General features: G+C 46.1%; 1 protein-coding gene across 1 annotated transcript in view; it reads right to left on the bottom strand.

Annotated features, from left to right (window-relative positions):
* The window catches only part of mRNA-cap (RNA guanylyltransferase and 5'-phosphatase mRNA capping enzyme), a 120338-nt gene that overhangs the window by 80718 nt on the left and 16099 nt on the right, over window positions 1–23521 (bottom strand). The window contains exons 6-8 of the mRNA XM_050185056.3: window positions 23220–23295; window positions 8116–8146; window positions 448–556 (exon numbers count right to left, since the gene is read on the bottom strand). Coding sequence (XP_050041013.1) covers window positions 448–556; window positions 8116–8146; window positions 23220–23295 — 216 coding nt within the window. The remainder of the gene's footprint in view (window positions 1–447; window positions 557–8115; window positions 8147–23219; window positions 23296–23521) is intronic.

The following is a 23521-nucleotide window of genomic DNA, read 5'->3' as shown; positions in this document are numbered from 1 at the left end:
CGATGACAGGCTAACACGTTTGTCGGAAACATTCCCTTTATTACTGCACTCTGCGACTCTTCCCTCGTGCTGTCCATATGCTGTCCATCTGCGTACACCACAAGCAACACACACACTTCATGCCACCCGCGTCTTTTTTCTTCTATTGCTGCCCCACTCACGTCACGTGGTCCTTCCCCTGGCAACTACAGTCAACCGCACACACGGCCTCTAAGAACCACGCTTTGCCGCACCTCACTTGGAGCTCTCAGTTTATTTACACTTCCACTCTTTACTCACACAGTATAGAAAGTAATTAAGTACATCTGGGTCTGATCAATTTCTGTAAGGTCTATTTTACTTTGGAAAAACACACTGTGACGTAGGAGATGCAAAGGCCCTCTAAACATTCTGCATGCAGATCACATAAGCAGAGTATGTTGTTCCACGACTAAAAGTCAAGCTTACCATCGCACCAACTTGGCCGAGGTGGGGGCGGAGGCGTGTCATCCACATCGCCATATCGCTTGAACAGCTCCCGAAGGTAGTCAGCTTTGTAGATGCCAGGTGGTCGAGCCTGTGAATGTATAAAGATCAGTGCCTTTCGGACCATCCCACCGACCCTTCACAAGAGTGCCCACATGGCGGGACCTTCAAGCATAGGAAACCTGTGGATTACTTAAGCTGGGGCAGCACAAAAAAGGTGGGCAGCAAACAGGCATATCTGGCATCTTGAAAGCAAAAATAGGCAATGCTACAAAGGATAAACAGACTTCTATGAGTGCTCGCATTTGTGATGAAATGATAGTCTCACATACAGAAGAAATACAATACAACCACGATACGATCCTGTTACATATGATTTCCTGGTGCCAATGTTCACAATCAAGAACATAAAAAATGATCCAATACGGTTATGCTTCTTTTTTTTTCCTGGTTCATACGTCCTCAGGGAACACAACCTACTGGCACCAGCGCACAGTGCATCGGCAAACTGTGACCATATGAAATGTCTTCTATCTGCTGGATCTCATGTAAACAAGGAAAGGCATGAGGCACGCATGATTGAGAGCAGTAGCAGCTTGCCGCAGCAGCATCTCTACAGTACGCGCCGGCCCATATCACGTGAAAATGCCAGCGGACACTCAGTTTCCTATTCCGGTACCAGCAAATCTCCTCCTCGATCATTGCATGCCACATTCACAGCTATCATCGCCAACCATACTGCGACAAGCATATTTATCTGTTCCGCAGCATGTGTGACATAGTAGAAGCGTACCGCACATTTTTAACAGGCGATCTAGGCCACATTCATTGACCGCATTCAAAGAATGAAAACATAAACTTGCCGAAGTTGTGAAAATGACAAGGCGCGTCTCGGACCGCTCGGCCCCCACAAGCGCATTGTCGTCTTGTGTTGAAATGTGTGGGGATGCGCGACTCTCGCGCATCCCCTGATATCTTGTTTTTCCGCATAGCTTCCATCTCCTGTAGTGTGGCTTCGCCGCGTCGCCTGACGCCCGCGCCGGTCGGAGTGGTTGAAGCGCAGTACGAGAGATGTCGCGAGTGTTGCGCTGCGGCGGGGTTACTTGGGCGCAAGGGAGAACACGCTGGCTCTTGGGCGGCGGGCCGGCAAGCGCGGTGGACGTCCCGCGCGTGCGCCGATCCATGCTTCTGCGAGACCGTCTCGTGTGGCCGCCTTCGAACGCGCCACCGTTCGCGTGACCGTACGCACGAACGACCAGGCGTTGGGATCCAGCATGGGGCGAACATATTCGCTCGTTATCCGGTCGCGGTGAGTCGGACTTCCGGATTTGTCGCGCGCCCATCGCCATGTTTTGTGGATAGCAGCCCGGCTAGCAGGCATTGATCTATGAAAGGTGCAATATGCCCTTGTTATTGTTTGCACTACTGTGCTGTCGTTCCTTTGTCCCAAGAGCATGGGTGTGAGAACCCCACAAATGATTTGTGCAACGCTTCGCCTTATGTAGATGTGAACTAAGTTAATACTGCACAATTTTTTAGTGACTTCGAATTGTATGTTTTCCCTGTTATTAAGTTTTTTCCTCGCATTTTTTCCCAAAATATAGGAATGAGGTTCTACAATATATAGGTATGCCCCATGCAATTTGATGTAGCATCAAGTATCATACCTTTATGTCACAAAATATAAAACAATTATTGAATGGAATGAGCTGCAGCTTTAAAACTATTTACCACTAGAAGTGGTGCATAAAGCATTTGAGACCAGATTTCACAGCGTACTTCTTGCACTTGCGACTGAAACACATTTATGTCACATACCGGAAGCACAGAGGTGCATAAATGATACACGATTTGGCGTAATGTTACGTCCACAATTTCTAATTGTAATATATGAAACAGCTATTTCATAGAAAGCATCACAGATTCAAAACAACTGCACTCCAAAATATGCGAAGTGAAGACTTCTTTGAACACACTACAGTAAAAGCTCGTTAATTCACAACTCAACTCGAAATTTCGAATAATTCGAAGTAGCCACCACGTTCCGTCCAGCAGTATATTGAAAGCAATATGTAACACATCCTGCTAATTCACACCGAAATCCGCACTGCCACCGATAATTCGAACCGATAATTTGAGTGCGCGCTCACACCACGTTGGATTATATATGCGCCTTAACTGAGCCATTTTTTTCTCCGACTTTCATTAGTTCAAACTTTGTATAATTCAAATTTTCGTAGCTTCTGCAGCATCGCCTGCTAAGCATGAAATAGAGCATAATGAGAGAAGGGTGGCATGCTTCAGATTTCATAACACTGCACTTCCTTCTAACAGCGTTTTGTTGTCTTAAGTGATTGTCATATGAGAAAAAAATTGTGGGGCATAGAGCGATACGATTTGACAAGGCATAACACCGAGGGTCACATGACCAACAAAAAACAAAGAAAGGAAGAGTCAACCAAATGTTAACACTAAAGACAAGGTCAACATAAATGATGGTTCAAATGATTCAATGATTACAGTCAAATCTCGTTACTATGAACCCCATATTAACGAATTTCTCAAATTTACAGATATTTTAAATATCGCCACCAGATTACCTATATCTCCAATGTAAAAATATTTCAGCACTACGAATTTTCATACAGCACATATTTCAGAATAACGCACATAGTTTATTTTCCCCTACATAACCAAGGAACATCAGTATTACGAATTCGGCTAAGAGTAACAGCGCTGCAACTCTCGCGTGAAGTAAAAACCATGAGTGCAGTAGCTATCATCATCACCATGTCGAGTGCCAACCGCTTCACTACAAACTTCACCAAGAACTTCACGACAAAGCTTTGGCGATGTTCGCGTGAGGTCCAAAGATGAATGCAGCTAGCAACGGCACCAAGAAGAAGTGAAAGCAGTTTTCGCTGCAGGATAAATTGGATGTATTGCAGGAAATAGACGCAGGGAAAAAGCAAATCGACGTGTGCAGACAGCATGGCATTGCCCCATCGACTGTCGTGACCATGTTGAAAGACCAAGATTGTCAAGCTTCACCAGGAATCACAACTCATTCCTACGAGGAAACGGCTGTGACTGGGAAACTTAAAAAATGTGGACCTAGCTGTTCTCCCATGTTTCAAAGATGCCAGACAGCAAAACATTCCCGTGTCTGACCCAATGTACCAAGAAGGCGCTCGCAAATTTGCCGTTGCACATGAAATAACTGGGTTTCACGCCAGTGTGGGTTTGCTTTTTCATTTCTGCGAAAGGAACGAAATAACTTGGCAGGTAGTCTCGGGCGAGGAAAAGACTGCTGACAGCGAAGGTGGATTCCTGGCACAAAGATAGTTTTCTAGAGGTGGCTGAATCATGCTCTTTAAGATGATATTTTAACGAGGATGAGACTGCATGTTTTTATCAGCTCCTGCCAGACCGGACGATGCACTTCAAAGGGCAGTAGTGCAAAGGAGGAAGAAGTCGCATCTCCACGTGACAGTCCTGCTCTGCTGCAATGCAACAGGCACGAAGAAAATTAAACCGCTCGTCATTGGCAAGTATGCGAAGCCTCACTGCATGAAAACAGAATATCGTCACCATACGACTACCGCGCCAACAAACGAGCCTGGATGACCAGAGAACTCTTTTCTGAGTGGCTTATCAAACTCGAAGACCAAATGAAGAGGGATGACAGAAGAATTCTACTGGCTGTCCACAACTGCTCTGCTCACATTGTGAATGTTCGCTTGACGCACGTTCGCTTGGAGTTTCTGCCGCCAAACATGTCCTTGCTGCAACCCCCAGACCAGGGCATCATAAAGAGTTTCAAGGCAGAATTTCGTAAGCGCCTTGTGCAGCGGTTGATTATCAACCTCTGCCTAAAACAGCAGACTGCAATCAATATTCGTCAGGCAGCGGAAATGCTCACCAGAGCTTGGTGGAACTTGAAGGCATCTACCATTAGCAAGTACTAGCGAAAAGCAGGGCTTGTCAAAGCGCCTGTGCAGCTTGAACATGACCTGGAGGTGAGCGACAACAACCCAGGAGACCTGTGGACCGAGGTTACGGAGCTGCTGCCTGCTGTCCCTTCCTTCTACGACTACGTGGAGAGCGACAGCGTAGCACTAACGGCGGCGGACCTGACAACCCGAAGGATGATGACTGTGCGCCACCGAACACAGAAGATGAGATCCGTGTCCAACATTGGTGTTTTAGTGCACATGAACAAAGTTTGCACTTTCATCGCACGGTGTAATGATGTACCCGATGAGGTAGATGCATTCCTACTCGGTCGTGCGTGCTGCACGCGCCAGGAGAAAATACCATATTTACTCGCATAATGATCGCACCCCGAACTTGCCGCAGCGATATGTCGTGTGCCAAGTCTAGCTAATAATGATCGCGCTTACCATCTGTGGAATGCTACGCAAGCTACTCTTCAAGACAAACCAAGCCGTCTGCATGCACCAAACATGCTTAAGTAGATGCCTCATTTCATTACTTTCATCACTCATCACTTTCCACATTTCCCTGACTAAAAAAAGCTGCAACCAAACTTGCCTTTATTATGTGTAGGCTTTATAATGGTTGTGGTCAACAACAACAAAAAGGGCGCCTTTTGATTCTCATCTGCACTCGTGGGCACGCAACAAATCGCGAGCGGAAACGATAGTAGGCACGTTTACACTGATACGTTAAAAGTGTACCCTATTCATACGCCGACGCTTGTAACACAGCTAAGATATTAACCCACCCTTAGCGGAAACATGTCATATTAGGATAGCAGTGAAGACAGTTTCCGCAGCATGCCGGCTATGTTTCTGTCCCCTCAAAGTGGACATGGCTACGTTATTGCTGCAAACTTGCCGATATTAACGATATTATTTATTACTGATATGGAAGAAACTGTTTCAATGCACGTATGTACTCATGAGAAGAAAAAAAAAATCGCATTCGGCACGTTTGGCTTGCTCCGCCGGCCGCCATTTTTGTTTTGGTGTCCCGCAGCAAACGCGGGACGGAAATTTTTTTTTTCTTTTCGCGGGAAATTTAACCCGTGTAATGATCGCACCCCAGATTATACGTCTATTTTTCTGACAAAAAAGTGCGATCATTAGGCAACTAAATACGGTAACTGATTTCTTCAAATAAAGCAGCTTTGAAGTGAGAGAAACATTTTTATTTGAGAGTATGCTTGTCTGCACATGCGTCTACTGCCAAGGTGCGTCATTTTCATTCCTAGGTTTGTCCATTGGCTTATAACAGTAAGTTTTTCATTACAACAATATTTCAAAATAACGAACGTTTTTTGGCGGTCCTGCGTCATTTGTTATATCGAGATTTGACTGTGCATGTTGGTTACATCTCATTGTGATGCTACTTTTGGTCTCGTTTTCATGTTCGATATTCACTCATTTTGTATTTTATACAGTCGAATCCATTTATAATGAACTTGATAGTTCTGCAAAAAGTGGTCATTATATCAGTAGTTTGGTATACATGGACTCGCCCTTAAATATGCTAAAAAATTAACCACACTGAAGCTGGCGTCAGCAGTTACAACTCGACAGCACTTTAGTCTGAAAACTAGATTTTCAGTGTCATCTCTGCTCAGTGTCATTTCTGTTTGGTGTCATTTCTGTTCAGGTCATTTCTGTTCAGAACACGTCATTTCGAAATTGGTACTGAAGTCGCCATTTTTTATTAGAGAGCTTCTGATATGTTTTATTACCAGCAGGACATGAATGTAATCTGCATAAGAGAGTGAAGTGTTCTAGTTGGCCACAAGTGTAAACTTTGGAAACTACTGCGACATACTGCCATTCTGCAACGGTCTCGGCACTACAACTTGCATGTCAGCCACACAAGAGCCATAAAATTAAGTTATCTATGTCACATCAGGTGAAAAAAAATTCCATGTTTGAAAGGTCACTGCGAACTGTTATATCACTGCAAACGTTACCACGCCCTTGGGAACTGTTATCAGCAATTGGCAATGCGTAAACAAATCGCTGCAGAACTGTGATCTCCTGATAACAGCATAGTAACTGCCGATCCTTTGCAACATTGTGTAGCAGCAGCACATGGTGCAATGTTCTCGCCGACTTGGGCTGCATGAATATCGACAGTAACAACAGGAACGTTTGAGTGGCCTACAGCCGTTGATCCCATGATGGAAAGATATAAATGCTGGTTTCAAATCATCCAAATAGGCTTAATGCACATGGTGCCACAAGGACACTTGCGCAGAAATGAGAGTGCCACCGTCGTGGCATCCAATATAGCACTGGTGCAGACACCAGTGCATGCCACGTGCTCTGCTGTTTATTCTGTATGCTTCCACCTTGGAGGTGTGCCTTGAAAGCGAGTGACCATGGAGTGACCTCCTTCATGGCTTTCAAATCTGTGCGCAGTGGTCGTGCGCTCATCTCAAAGTCTGCATGATCGTCTGGTTGGATTGGAGCAGGACGTGCGCTGCCCTGTGTCCAGTTTGGTCGCGCTTCCGTGCTTTGGTACGTCGCATGCAGCCTCTTTTTGCCGTGACTGGGTTTGAAGTGTTCATTATAACAGCACAGCAATTTAAAGAACTTTTGTTATATCTGGAAGCAGTTCCAATAGGAAGGGTCGGAAAAACGTAAATGTACTGAAATGTGGTCATTATAACCTTTACAATGTTATATCTGGAATCATTATAAGTGTGTTTGACTGTACTACTAATCCCCTTTCACATGAAAGATGATTTCACATGAAAGAGGAGCAGAACTGGTATTGTTGACACTTGGTTGACCCTATCTTTCTTGACCAAAAGGCCACGTAGGTGGCCCAATCCATGAGAGCCTGTGGTCTATAGTGCTTGTGGCGAATTTTGTACTGTATTAGTGCTAATTACACCCTTACCATTAATTTTATCTGCTCTCCGACTAATGCTTGCTAATTGTGGGCACCGGCGAAGCTGCCTTCCAGACACCAGTGCCTTGCGCAAGTCCTGCTTAGTCCATGTGAACACGCTCCATTTGTCAAAACTGTGCCAAATGGTGGCTTTGCCTCAACTTGTTTGCATCTATAGCGGTGCACTCTCTACAAAAGTATAGTGCAATGTGGCGAATCTTTTACTATATTGGCGCCAATTATGCCCACACCATTAATTTTACTTTCTCTGTGACTAGTTCTAACTTCTTGCGTCATTGAGACCTACATTTTGGTAGTTTGCAATTACCTATGACATCCTAGAGCCACAAAAGGGTAGCTTTTTTTGCTGTAAGTGGTTACAAGATACCCAAATCCCAGATACACTGAACCTGTGTGAAGTCGGCTAAGACCTTGTCTTCAAAACAATGTTGCAGTGAATAGGGGATTTAGATCCAAGTTCTACAGGTCAAAATGGCAATGCCTTGAGTATTAAACTACAATAACAAGATAACACGTGCCATGTTTGAAAGTCCTAAACTTGGTTCGAATGTTATAACATATGTGAAGATCCTTATAATCAAGCATCCTCTTCGCAAAGCTGCAAACCCGCCTAATATAACTACTTTAGGTACTTTGTTAATTTTCACTTGGATAAAAATAGCTTTTAGAGGTAGTCCCATCCTTCTTGTCTCAAAAGGAAGAATAAATTATTTGACTGAATGATTGAGTGGACAGAACCACACTCACCTCTGCAAGGGCTTTGACGGCTGCTTCAATGCTGAAAGAATGAAAAAGAAAAAAATCAAAGAAATTAGGGCATTTAACGTCTCAAAGCAAGAAATCAGTTATGAGGTAAGCTGTAGTAGGGGTTTTAGATTAAGTCTGAGCTTGTGGGGCTAATGTGCACTCTAAGTACACATGTGTTTCTTTTCTGCATTACACCCACATCAAAATGCAGCCACGGCAGCTGAGAATTAAACCCGCAACCTTCAGTGGCAGAACAGAATACCAGAGTCGCTGAGCTACCAATGTGGGTGAAAGAGAATGCCACAGAGACTGTATAGAAAGGGAATTGCCTCCAAAACGAAATTGATTTACTGATGTAACTTTGTACACGGCACATGAGAATTTCTCACTGCCTCTATCTATATGTCTACTTGACTGTTTCTTATATTTATATAGTAAACATTACACACCTGCCCCAGTAGCCCAGCAGCTGTGGCATTGCTCTGCTGAGCTCAAGGTCGCAAGTTCAATCCCGGCCACCGATGCCGCATTCCAATGAAGGTGTGATGCAAAGTTGCTCGTGTACTGTGCATTGGGTGCACATAAACAGCACCAGGAGGTCAAAATTGATCCGGAGCTTCCCATTATGGCATGCTTCATAATCAGAACGTGGTTTTGGCACATAGCACAGTAAATGCTTCGTTAATTTGGTAATTCACAGGAACCACTTGTTCCTGTGAAGCATATACATAAAGCTATGGCACGAAGCTCGCGTTAAATCGGACAGTTCACGGAGCTCAGAGGCACACCAGAAATGCAAGATCAAGCGTTGCTAGGGGGTGTCCAGATTGCACTCCCAAAAATGGCTTTTCCGAGTAGCATACGATGATCTCAAAGGTCATGTGTGCTTGCATGCGCTGGAAGTCCTGAAAGGCCAGAAACACATCAAGGCCATAACATTTATTCATCACTAGAGAGAGAAACCTGTGAGTGTCAAAAAACATGTCGGCTATGATGTATTTCTGGCTTTGCAATTACTTTTGGTGTCGGGCACTGCCATGTTGCTTGCTATGGTTATCAACATGGTAGTCATCAATTTATAAAGTAGAACCTCGATTATACATCCCCCGGTCGTGCAACGACCCGCATTTTACGACTAATTGGTTTGCTCCTGGCAAAACCCCCATATAAAATATGTATTAAAGACCTCAATTATGCAACACACTTTTACACTGACCCCCACTTCATACATATGACCACTCTCTAGTGCTGTCTGAAAAAGAAAAAAAAGAAAAAAAAGAAGAAACTCTATGCAGGCATGTGAGAACAATGCAGCCGGCTGTAACGGGTTACATTTGCGGCATATTTGAATAACAGCAAAATGCGTAATTTTAAAACAAATATTCTACATTCTGCGGTTTTCCGCATTACATTGGCAGCCTGTACATTTATGTCTTGATCCAATCAATCGACAAGTCAGCCGAAGTCGGAACTAGTTTTTGGTTAAGATCGATGCCATTTTTGCTGTTCTTGTGTTACAGTTACGGTGCTGCAGTACTGTGTTGTCTTTCGCACTTTGACTCCACTTACAGTCACAGACCGGTAAATTGGACCCCGATAATTTGGACACGCTCAGCAATTCAGACAGCTTTGCGGCACTGCCAATGGCCCCACAGACTTAATGCATAAAGACAACCGATATTTCAGATAGCCACCAGCTCTACATTCGACTAGGCAGACTCCGTCCATGGCTGTAGCATTATCCATTATCTCCTCCGCCATTATCTCCTCTGGCAACCTTGATGAGAGATCAAGTATGGCCTCAGAGATTTCATGCTAGATGGTAATCCCTGAGGCCTTGCCTTGGTCGCAGCACTACGCTTCAGAAATTTAACTGCAAAGGCCAATCTTGGAGGCTTTATTTGAATTACAGGTCGCCTCAACATAGCGATCATCACATCCCATTCCGACAAGCCCACGCATGGTCTGCTCTCGCCATTCTGTTAGTTGAGTTTGACTTTCGGACAGCATTCCCTCCCTCTGTGCTTGTTTTTCAAGTTTGCGTTCCAGACAGCACTCTGCTGGCTCCAGAAAGTCTTTCTCGTTAACTTATCGCATCAAATGGCACCAATGATGCCCTCGCAGTCCAAATGAGCCCGTCTCCACAACTGAAGAGCTTGAACTGCCGCCTATCACAACAAGCTCAAATGGAGACATCACTGATGACCTGCTAGGCAGCAGTGTACCGATTTCTGCCACCGTTACATCTGAAGATCTCGCAGATGTCGACAGCGCAGTGTTGTCGTATGCCAAATTCAATGATGACGAAATAATTTAGGAAGTTCTCCCACCGTCAAGCAGCGACTCTAACTCGGATGACGACTATGTATCGTGTGCTCAGGAGCCTTCATGTGCGGATCCGACTCGAGCCTTTGCAGTCCTTGCATCGGAGTACAGCGACAGCACAAAACTTGCAGAAATACAGGCATACTTGGTTGCACGTAAGCAGAAGTGCATGCAGCAACGAATCGACTAATTATTTCTTGCACAGGGGCCTTAAAACATAAATGAAGTGATCTTTTTTGGAAACGCTTGTCTTCTCGGACATTCGATAGTTCAGACTTATTTAAGTTCCCCGTGGAGTCCAAATGATCAGTCATCGACTGTATTCGTGACATCATGACAACGTAGCACGTTTGATGTGACATAGCACATTCGATATGACATCCACTCCGAGAGATGAGCAATTTTGATGGGCGAGAAGGAGGGAAACTCTGCCGTGGCTCAGTGGCTCGATGTCAATGATTCGCAGCTGACAGGACAAGATAACTGTTTTGCTGGCTGCCAACATGATAGGCATGCAGTGGCTACCACTGTTGGTAATCGGCAAAGCCGAAAAAGCCGAGATGCTTCAAAAGCATCAAGGAGCATCCCACAGATTATCGTGCCAATCAGAAAGCATGGATGATTTCGGAGACATTTCAAGCCTGGCTGCACGAACTGGTGCACCTTATTTCTGCAATAGCGCATAAAGCACTAATTGTTTTATGTAACTGTAGTGTACACAACAAAGTGCTGGGGCTCACAAACATTGAGCGAATTTTCTTGCCTCCAAACACTATGGCTTCCCTGCAGCCACTGGAAAGCCAAGACAGAAGGCAAATGCTTGAGCACGTGTTGCTCTATATGGAAGCAGGGAAAAAATATGAAGTGGCCCTCCTCAGTGCAGTGCACATGGTGGTGCAACGTGTGGAGCAGCACGCCGTCTGCAGCAATTGCAAACTGCTTCCGACACAGTGGTTTTGCTTGTGACACTGATGCCTTGGAAGTCGAGGATGCGGCTGTATACATAAACGGCGAGGAAGTTGACAGTCTCTTCAGCAGGCTCCTTACTCCGGACATCTAGAATACATCTAGATCGACAGTAACGGTGCCATTGCCAGTCACCTCAACAATGACGATACAATTGACAATGTACTTGGCGATGAAGACCCCGATTCTGATCGTGAAAATTCGACTCTCACGGATGTGTGTGACGAACCACCACATTGCAGTGTTAAAGAGGCTGATGACACGCTTAAAGTTCTGGAAAAAATCTGTGCTGTTTCGCTCGACAGAGTACGGAGACTATACCATCTACAAGAACTCCGGAAAATTGTGCTTTCCGTGCAAATTACTCGTGTGAAACAGGTGACACCAAGCAGTTATTCCAAAAAGTAACAATACATTGATGTTTGACGCGTTTGTTGAGTTATGATCACGTCGTTAATTCAACATTGTATTAATTCAGACATCTTCTCTGGTCCCATGGAATCTGAATTAATGAGGTTTTCCTGTACCCCAGAATTTAATGTTCTTTTTAATATGCCCCAAATCGCATATGGCTTCCGTAGAAAAAAAAGATTGGCAGCAAATATTAAAACTGACATATTTTGTTGAACTTAGTCTTTTATTATTAAATGCCCATAATGACCAATGGCAATGGCAGATAACAAATGACTATGGGAGAGAGTGGTTAGAAAGAACGCAAATGCATGATGGCAAGGTGAGAAAGATCCCATATACGATCATTTAATGATGTAGAAATGCAAAGGTAATCCCTACGGAATCATTTCAAGTGCAGAGAAATGTTTCAGCTGGTTTCATAAACACAAAGTCGCCAAATTGTTTTGTGGCCACTGTAAAGGTTTAGAGGACGATCCCACCGCTGGCACCCGTTGTAGGGGTTGTAGGTCGTAGAGAGGAACTTGGGAGGACAGGACTAGGCGAGCAGGATTTATTTACAGCTATTTACATTTTAAACAAGAGGTACATTCGAGAGTCTAAGCGTGGCTCCCAAATGGAGCACGCAAGACGAAGCATACAGCATATCAGCACGAAGCTCCAAACACACCCAGCACACTGCTGGTCGAGCACGAGCACGCAGCTCACGAGCACAATCCGAGCACACCCTAGTAGCGACAAACAGCTGCTTATAAACACTCCGTGTTCCCTATATCCCTAGGTGAGGGAAACGTTCCACCAGTCAGTGTACAAAGTCCTCGTGGCCGGCCCGCATTTGAGGGACAGGGGTAGGGGGTTTACACACACATTCCGCACAGGTTTCACTGTCCCCTCCGAGGTGAGACGGGCTTCGCAGAACTTGGGGCTTAAGTCTTGAAAGGCGCATTGGTTCCCTGAGCTGACCCCCGCAGCATGGCCGCCGCTTGTCCATTGTCTTGCGTCCTGTAGTTGCCACGAGTGTCAGCAGACTGTGACGCATTCTAGGGCCCACATACCACAAAGCACCCTTTTGTTAGGGAAGCTCTTCTTGCTGCAGAGAGACCATGTCGGCGGTGGCGGGTTCAGTAACAATAGTTGGTCCGCCAAACGCGCTTAGTCACAATGGGGCCGAGGGGGTGTTGAAGTGACACCTCGAGGTCCCTACGAAATGAGTCACCGCAGCAATTGTAATAGGCTTCCATGGTTCTCTTCGGGGAAGCTCGCAACGCTCGCCGCTGCAGCTGGCTGAGAAAACTTGCATGTTGCCACCTCGGCAGGCCATTCCTAACACCACTCACTAAAACATGTCCCCTAACATGGCATCTACCGTAACCGCGTCTGGGACAGCCACTCCTGCTGGACTGTTGACATACAGTTAAACCTCGATACAGTTGAACCTACTTATAAGAATATTCAAGTTCAAGTGCCACGAAAATGCTATTGTTATAACCAACAACTGTTATAACCTGGTTGCAAGAAAAAAATATCAAAATGAGAGATGGTGTAGCTGTTCCGAGAAAACTATAATGGCGGGGAGGCCAGTTCTCCTCCCCACCACCTTCCTTGATCCAGCTACTGATTGTGTTGACTCGTTTAACTGTTTAACTCTGCTTCCTGCACGCTCCGATCAAGTATTGTTAACAAGGCATGGCTGTCTGCATTCAAGAATGGCACTGCTATAACAACTGCAAAGAGGGGTCACGGGCGGCAAGTGACATAGGAGCTCCGCTGAGGTATTGCTTTAGTGGCCCAAAAGGCTCCCTTTAAAAAGTGCGGGAAGGTCGCCGTGGCAGCATCTCAGCTTGAGAAATCCAGAAGAAATGCTGGGACATGACCACCACAAGAATCTTGCCACATACTTCCCAGTGGCTTGCATGAGAAAACTGCATGTCCGTCAGCCTTGCTTTCTTTACGCAGAACTTGCCAACATCCTTCTCCAAGGCATCCAGGTGCTCCACATAGTGAAGAAGGTCCATCGCGAAAACAAGCCCATGAGGGACTGAATCACATACAGGACCTCCCGCAGGGACAATGTTGAGGCAGCCTGCCCTACCGTGTCAGCGCTGCTGTCGTGGCCATCACTGTCTCTATCCGATGCAAGCATGTTCGTGATAATCGCCTTACTGGTAAGAAGCACTTTGTTCCCAAATCTATAGCAGTGTGCTTTCTTTTGACCGGCAACATTGTGCGTTGCCGATGATCAGTGGGCAAATCAGCCATCTTCAGTTTCGGCGTGGTCAAATGAGGCTGAGAAACAACGTGGCCAGGAATGATTTCGACGCAACAGACAAAGACAAGGAACAAGCGATTTGCATAAAATGAGATGCATAGAATAAAGAATCAACTGTGAAGGCCCAGCGAGCAATCTGGGAGCAGTGCGGGCAGCGTTGTCAGGGCAAATGACGTGGTCCATTCGTGTTTCGGAGGGCGGCGCGCCGCAGATCTAGGGGCACAGCACATTTGCGTTCGGAGGGGTGGAAGGGCGACAGGAGAGATGCGTGCAAGGCTGGCGTGCACTTCTTATGGACAGAAGTGCGCGGCGGCAGTTGGGGTAGTGGGCGCTCGTGCAGCGGCTCGCATTTCACTTTTTCTGTTTTCTTTTCAAGGATTTTGCATTCCATTACCTTTCGGCACAGACACCCAGCAGCCAGACTTCATCGTTATAGTCGACAATGCGTTATTGGGACATTGTATTAAGCGGGTTATTTACCCATAGAAAACATACAAAGGTTGACGGTGCAGCAGCTTTTCATTGTTATAACTAATATATTGTTAAAACCGGTATCGTTATAATTGGGTTCGACTGTATAAAAGACTTCAATATAATGACATTCTAAATATAATGAAGTACATTGAGTACACTTATAACGATACTACATATAACAATATATCGACGATAACGAAGGGTCAAGGTAACAGTGTCATTTTATGCATCTATGGGGGAAGAAAACCATATATAACGATATGTTATTCACCGCATATCGGACATAACGATCAAAATTTTGCCGTCAGGACAGTGTTTGCCATGCAGAATAACCATGACATTTGCATTGCTTGGTTTCCTTGAAACAAACAATGCCGAGATGGGGCGATATTCACCTACGCGAGTTTGTGCCTACCGCCATTACCGCGCAGCACATCCCAGCCCCGCCAGTACCGCCCACGCACCGGAGAGCATTGCAAGTTGGCGCGCCAGCTGCTTAGTGTATTTGCACCTCGTGCATCACCCAAAATCTCACCGAAAGAGAGACAGAGAAAACGAGAAAAAAAAAAAGGTGAAAAGCAAAGCGGTGCGGCGGCACCCGTCTTCCAACTCAGTCCCTCTTACAGCGAGTGCGATAGTAGCTTCACAGCTGAAGCCGCCAAAGCAGCGGACAGCTCAGTTTGAAGATGGCGCTGACAAAGCGCAAAGCTGTGTTGCTTGACATGAGGATGCATATTTTGCAGGATATTCAATGTGGCTTCAAGGTGAGTGGCCTCTTGAAGAAATATGGGCTTGCTCAGTTGACAATATCTACAATTCTGAAAACCGGAAGCACCACGAATGTGAAGGCAGGAAGCATTAGTGGCCATGTCGATCAGCAGAAAAGGGTTAGGGACCTTTGTACGCCGACGTGGAAGAGTTGCTTTACGAGCGGTTTATCACAACCTGCATGCATAATATGCCAATCAGTGGGCCAATACTCACTTTTCTTCTGGGACGGCCAAATTTTGAGCCTGGAGGAGGCTGGATTCAGCATTTTAAAGAGCGGCATGGCGTCGTTTATAAAAATGTGGTAGGGGAAGCGGCGTCCTTGAATGCACAGGCGGAGCAGCAGTGGCTAATGACAAAGCTGCCCGGCGTGTTGGAGCGTTACATGGACAAGAATATTTACAACTGTGACGAAACTTTTTTTCAAATGTTGCCGTCGAAGACGCATGCTTTTGAAGGAGATACACGCCTCGGCGAAAAGCACTCTAAATTTACAGCGACTGTGTTGCTGTGTGTTAGCATGGACGGGAGCCATCACCTCAAGCCTTTCATTATTGGACGATCCAAGAAGCCAGAATGATTCAAGAATCAGCACATCCCCGTCCGCTATCGCAACAATAAGAAGGCATGGATGACCCGCGACTTGTTCGAGGAGTGCTTGCTCGAGTTGGACAGCATAACTGAAAGTCAAGGAAGAGTAGTGTTGCTACTGGACAACTGTAGCGCACACAGCGTTAACCCAAAGCTGAAATTGGCCGAATTGATGTTTCTGTCTCCCAACATGATGGCAAGCCTGCAGCCGTTGGACGCCGGCATGGCAGTAAACTTTAAGGCTTTATATCAGCGGCGCCTGCTGGAGTGGCTAATCTTGTTGATTAACCACACAGCTCCTGGCGCGTTGCTGAAGTGGGGGTGTCGACTTACAATCAAAACCAAAATATGGCACCGCCAAAAAAGCGAGACCAACGGGAGCTACAATGTAGTTACAATTTTATGTTTGCTCTATGGCCCTACTATCTGTAGCTTATCGCTATCCCGCGTGTTTGTTCGCTTTTCGGAAGGGTTTTTCAACATTTCTGGGAGTTGTACAGTGCACACAACACTCATGGGGGTGGGGGTGTTGATAGTTGATGGAAGCGCCTCTGTTTCATTCACGGCGGCACCCTCAGAATGGCGGTGCTTGCAGGGAGTATCGGTAGTTCATGGAAGAGCAGACACCGCTCATGTGTTTCTCTTTCCCTGTGGCTCTTAGCTTTCTCTATGCTCTTAGTTTGACCAAAGGCATTGGTTTGACGTGTTTGACTTGACTGCTGGCTACGTGCTACTTCCATGCTTCCTCAGTCGTCACGAGTGCTCCAGGCCCACTAATCATTCGGCACTCGTTCACACCAGCGTTCAAGAGGGCTGCCATCCATTACACCGAAGAAACAAATCACTGCGCAACGGGCCGCAAGTTCAATGTTTCTGAACGGGTGGTGCGACAGCGGCGACTGCAGCGAAGCGAAATTTTCACCTGTGATGGCAAGCGAGGAATTTCCTGCATGCCGAAGTCTGGATGCTTTGCGGAGTTGTAGGCCAAGCTTGAGCCGTACGTCGCTGAAATGCATGATCGGTCCCTGCCAGTGAAGTGCGACACGTCATGAAACAAGCCCGGATCTTCGCCTATTAAGGACCTGCTCCGCCGTGAGTACAGCGAGTGGCTGGCGGCAGAATACCGCAAACTTACGCCAACTGGACGCGTCAAAAGAGCTTCCCTGACGGCTGCGTGGGGTTGGGTGCATTCAGCGTGGGCTGCTGTTCAAGATGTCGTGGTGCGGTCGTTTGCCAAATGTGGAGTTTCGCTGGACGACGACGCGCTGTGGGATTGTAGCAGCGATCACAGCACAAGTGAAGACGAGTAGTTCAGTGACCATGAGCTACTAATAAATTTTCTTTATTGAATGCGCCCTCGGGTATGCTCTTTTTCTTTTCCCTTCACCCGCGATATGGGGGGTCGACTTACATTCGAGTCGACTTACAATCGTGTAAATAGGGTATTTAACTTTTCATAACCTCTTGTCCATAGAACACCATGTAATTAGAACCTCAATATAACGAAGTGTGTTTGTATGGGATTTCAATATAACGAAATTTTGCTTCTGCAGCAAAGGAATGCCGAGAAAATAAATGGAAGCTTCCGTAGATGTAGAGGGTCGAATGACTGAATTACAAGGGACTGCTTGCAGACGCACCTCTTGAATCGCACACGGCGCAACGAGAGTGACTGCCAAAGTGGAGCCACATGCTGTTCCATATAAAGCCCAAGTGCGATAAGCTCCTATTGCGCCCCGTGCACCTTGTGCTTTAGGTGCGAGTGAAAGCGTGCGAGGGTGAGAAAGAAAGATGGTGGCTTCACGCACGAGTGCCACCCCCCGGAGCAAGCAAAGGGAAAGAGAGGAAGGACCAACGTCAAGGTAAGGCAATCAAGCGGGCACGAGGGGCAGGGCGAAGGGGAGGGGGGGGGGGGGCTAACGGCTAACTCGGCACACATCTTGGCTGTAGCTGCGCATGGCTGCAAGCATGGCTGAGTGCACACGTAGCCGCACACCCTGCTTTAGAGGCTCCGTACTGCAGGCGCATTTCATGATAGTGTCGTCCCAGTGCGGGCGACGCTATCAGCCGCAGGGCTGGAGTGCATGAGAAACCGTGGCTGACTTCGCTTAACCCCTTGGCTTTCGCGCCCTCCGCGGCCGTTCCTTCCTGGTACTCCGCGTCGAAATTTTTCCACCAGTGGACCGCGTGCGCCACTGTATAAAAATCGCGATAAATTTCGCTAAACACATGGGACAGCAACAAACGTTGATTTACTGGATGTGCAATTTCTGAGTGCACCAACACACTCAAAATTACTTCCGTGTGTGAAATGCCTTGAAACACACAGGCATGTGAAGGGCAACTTCGCACTTTTCGCACTCCCATCTGCTCTTAGACTTTTTCCCTTGCGCTTTGCAGACGAAGCAAAGCCTGGATGGATTTCGCTTCTCCTTGTTTGGTGGTATCTGGCAAGGAAAATGGGCTCACTCAGCTGCCTGCAGCCGCGTTGGTGTCGCGGTGACAAGCGGCTTTCTTCGACCATGGTACTAAGGGAGAACGGCCTCTTCGAAAATCTCCTCCGCGAGGTTTACTTTCCAGTCAGCATAATGGAGCCGCTTGCCTGCTGCTTTCCTAAAAAGAACATAGCTGTTATAAACAGCTATGTCCACGTTTTCAGCACTGTCGTCTTCTTCCCATTCCCACTCTTGAAGTTTTTGCACCTTCGGAGACGGTGGAGAAGAGTCCGTGGGATCTTCGTCTGAACACAGATGCTCTTCATAATCACTGGCACTGTCATCACCTTGGCTCTCCGCATCGTCTAGCTGAACATCCTCATCATCGCTGACGTCACTGTCGGCCTCACTGTTGAACACAAGCTCAAGAATTTCCTCTTGTGTCAAAGAATGGTTTTTCTGCGACGCCATGTTTTGCACGACACTGGGATGCGAGCTTTCTGCCTTCTAAAAAACAAAAATCAACCTCAAACAGTGGACAACTAGGTCCATCTAGTGCAAAAAATATGAAGCAAAACGAAAACACCTTGTTTTGCGCTGCCATCTACTGAATAAAGTCGCAAGCACCCATTTCCCGAGCGCCCGGCGACTCGTTGGCCATAGCGACTTTGGCCTTTCCCGAGCGCCCGGCGAATCGTCGACCATAGCGACTTTGGCCTTTCGCGTCGCGGCTGGCGAATGGGTTAATTTCTACCGCTTATGTGAAGATATCGTCAACATGGCATGAAACCGTATCATTCGTCGCCGACTCCCAAATTCATCAAAATGAATTGTTTTCTCATTGAAAATTGCTTTTTTTTTCAGTTGCCCGATAATTCCGAAAATTCTGCGGCTCCTTTCCGTGTAAGAAAAATCAAGCAGCAACTGTACATATTTGCATAAAAGGTTGAATTTCAGTACAACGAACTTTCGATATAATGAAGCAAATTTTTGATTATAGCTACTTCGTTATATCAAGGTTTAACTGCACCATAACCTTGTGCTATCAGATTACAGTTACACTGCAAGGAGCCCCAGTTACATATTGAGGCTCCATGTGCTGCAACATTTTTGGTAAGAAAGTTGGCCACACCACTAGCTTAAATACACATGGTCAACACTCGAAAATGAGAAGGATGCCTAGGCTCGCGTTAATGTTTTTTTTTCCCAGGCCTTTCCATCCCATAAAGAGGAAACATATTTGATTTTGGAGGCACTTAGATTGGCAAAATATAGTACAGAATACATTCACTACAAAATACATTCCCTCCCCCTCTCTTTCTTTCTGTACTGACTAATGTTCACTACTGCTCAAGATACAGTAAAACCTCGTTAAACCATACCCGCTTCAACAGTAGTTTCGTTTTAAAAGTAGTAAAGTCGAATCCCCGACTCAGCGGCCATTGAACATAATGTGTTTTGTATCTGCATAAACCGTACCCGCTTATTACGTACGCATCGGTTAAAACGTAGCGTTTCAACTTTTTGTTGCGCAAACATGGCGGTGAGCCGTCTCCATCGGGCAGCCCAGCAGAACAATAAGCCTCAGAGATCAGAACAACGGCCTCCAAGCGCCCTGTGTGTTTCCGCGAAGCCACATCAACATCAACATCATTTCGACGCAATGCCAGAGAGCGTTATGGCGTCGTGCAAGCGAGGACTCGCGTCGTTCCGAAGCTCGGGTAAAAAAGACGCTGGGTGCTCTGCATAAAAGAAAAATTAGACATTGTCCATGCTATCGAACGCGACACGAAGAAGTCGGCGCTGGCACGCAACAGGGATCTGCTGTTGACTACAGTGTGTGGCATTTGGAATGCGAAGAAGTTGCTCGCGCTGCTGCGACCACGATGACATGTCGGCTACGAGGTTCGACTTTTCGCCATCGTTGCCTGTGTTGTTGCCGAAGTGTCGACTAGTGACAGTGATGATGACGACACGGAAAGCAACAGCACAGGCGATTCAAGCCCGACAGTGGCATAAGCTGCGCGTTACGTCAGCCTCATGAATGCAATCGTTGCGACGAGAACAGGGGCACAATAATGTAACTCTATTCCAAATGAAAAGTATTCCAAACTCCGGCACCCGACAATGAAAAAAGGCGCCCCCGGGACTTCTGCAGCACTACTGCGCACGTGCACGGAGAATACGTAACGCCAATGAGGAATCTGCCATGCGAGTGTTTGCCGAGAAGAGGGGGCTGGCTGAAAAGCTGGTATGCAGCTTCAGTAAGTTTGAGGCCGCTGTCGTCGTCGTGCTAGGCCACCGCAGCATCAAACGAAAATAACACTTTTGTCGCGCAAAGTGCATAAATACTGAATGTTTTTTTCCCCTTTCATCGCATTCTCTCTGAATTCCGTTCTCAACAGGTAAGTGGGCGATCTCATGCTATTCGGTTAAACAGTACTACCGTTCAGTACATACTTTTTCCGAGCTCCGGCCAACTACGGTTTAACGAGGTTTCACTGTAACTGAATTCCAATGGTAACTCCATCTAAGCAGGCAATGCTACGAAGCTTGAAAGACTTCTCTGATGACTAATGTTGTAGCTAAAAAAGAAGAAAAATAGTGCACTACATATGAAATAATGATATAGGCATGCATCACATAATTTGATGTAACACTAAGGGAAGAAGAGATGTTTAGAAACTTTAATTTTTTGACAAAATTTTATAAAAAGTGACACCCAGACATAGTTTTTCATGCTGATTTCAATAATATAATTACTTTTTAAATTGACTGAGTGGTTCCAGATATAAATAAAATAAATCACCTATTGTTTATCGGAAAAATTGCAAGAAGAGTATCAGCCAGAATGTTTATAGGACATATTGCTGGATACTGCAAACTGTAAGGAACACAAGTGCAGGACTATTTTTTTTATATTGCAGGTATTACCAATTTTACAGCAAATGAAGTTCAATCTCGAGACATGGCTATCAGCCAGATTGCAAAAATTTACAAAAGCGAAATTTAACAATCTGCTTCTACCACTGCGTAGTACACACATGTAGCTACATGTTGCTGTTAAAGTTGTGGTTCTATGTGCCTTGAAGACCAAGGTAGCGCTTCTGCAAGTTCAAACACCAAAAATGAGATTCTGAGAAAACTTGATAGAAAAAAGAGCTTATTTTTATAACACAACACCACAAAATATTTGAATATTTACAAGTTCTATTGCATTAGTAGCCTCCAGGAATGTAGTCTGTCTGGCTAGAGTCCCTAGGCGATGCCTTCTGAGCAACCGCTGCAAGTTTTGAGCAGACGCATGCTCAGCAGACATAGCCAGCTCATTTGTCCTGGCAGCAGTGTCGTCAACATGATCTAGTAGTTCCGATTTTCGGTCAGTAGCAGGAGTTGACGCTAATGCTTGAAGTTTTCCTTGAGCTTCATTGTCAATACGCTGCAAATCATTTGGCTGCAGAATAGTAGTGTTACGTCAAAACATTGACGAAACATAGCCGTTGTCAGGAGCGCTCCGGGGGACTTAGCCTAACATGCCATCGGGATCTCCGGCTTCCCTCGCTGCGGGAGCGGGCCATTATCGATGTCATCGGGAAGTAGCGCGGCGGAGCGTCGTTTCTTGAAGTTGTATGTCAACTTTCTCTACCTTTTTTTTTTCTCCAAATCTGTACTTCGTAGTGAACTTCGGAGTCGAGGTTGACATTGCTGTCAGCATGGGAAAACTCGTTGGCACGCACGGTGTGCATGAAGCTGCAGCGGAGTGATGCAGACAACGCTAGCCTAGCCAATGGCGTGGCTATCTGAGGGTCACATGCCTTTGTCGACCAATTACAGCACGCACCGGGACTTCTTGAAGCTGAATTCCTTCACTGACAATGCGCGGACAGAGCCGGTGGTGGCGGGAAAATGAAGACGAGAGACTGCTTTTACAGACAATATACGGGTTGGCACGACCGAATGACTGCAGAAGCCGTCACGCGCCCTGGAAAAAGCGCTTCTTTTACAGAAACTTTGGCTCATATTTAGCCAACACTGTTGCCAAAAATTTACATTACATTTAAGATACTGATTTAGAATGTGCAAAATTTGGCAAAGTGGTGCCAGCTTAGCCCACTCATTGAAGTTTCGTTTTCTGCCATTATCGGGAAATGAGCGTTGGTCAACGTGGGCAGTTTCGTGGTCGTCGCTCGCTGTGTGCTTGCGTGCCGTGATATTTCACGACTCGCACCATTCGTGCATCAAGCTGTGGTGCACGAATACTTAAAAAACAAGTCCTTCTTTTCATTCTAACCAATTTTCGGGCCCCAATGAGTTCGAATTATTGAGATTCGACTGTAGTGTGTGAAGTGGTTATTACACAGAAAGTGTTCCACATCGAAAACAACTGCAGAGCTAAACGTGTGGGATGAGACTGCCACGACCACACTGCTCTTGTAGCTTCCTCAGCATTACCTGCTGTGCACGAAATGCAATGCAGTGCAGATGAGAGGGAAGGGTAGTGCCACCAGGTTAACTGGCCAGAGGTACTTTAAAAGGACGCTAATGAGGAAATCTGACATGAGATTTTGACGAAGCCTGGTTAGGTCTACTGAACAGCACATCAATGAACAAAGACTGCATACATGAACGCTTTTAAATCTGTAATGTCAAGCAGAAATACCAACACAAAATTCGTAAAGGGGGAAACTAGCCCGTCATTTTCACTGCTAGTAACTTGTGTAAGGAGATAAGCGTTTCCAAAACCATACTTCATCGGACCTCCGTGTCCCCTTAAGATTCACCCAAACATAAACTGCACAAGCGTGTTCCTCGCAGCTTCTAGTTCAGTTGTGGCCCCAGTGGGGCACATGACATTCCAGGCTCACCTCCAGGACATGTTGACCACCAGATAGCTGGCAATGAGGAAGCCCGTCCGGTTGAAGCCATGTGTGCAGTGGACACCTGCATGGTGTGGAGAGGAAGAGACGGCTCAGCCAGTTGCACCTTAAATCACAAACACACGCATACCTACAGTAATGAGTATAGAATAAAGAGCATTTGTGACAACTGTAAAGGAAATGAAGCAAGTCAACTGGAGCTCTGCTTTGTTATGGGCAAAAAGTGTAATTAAATTCTGTAATTAAAATCTACACAATGCACAAATCGTTGTAGCATGAGACGCCAATGT

Source organism: Dermacentor andersoni, chromosome 4 (assembly GCF_023375885.2).
Source record: "Dermacentor andersoni chromosome 4, qqDerAnde1_hic_scaffold, whole genome shotgun sequence".
Taxonomy (NCBI): domain Eukaryota; kingdom Metazoa; phylum Arthropoda; class Arachnida; order Ixodida; family Ixodidae; genus Dermacentor; species Dermacentor andersoni.
The sequence above is the reverse complement of the archived record's forward strand: the minus strand, read 5'-3'. Positions and strand labels throughout refer to the sequence as shown.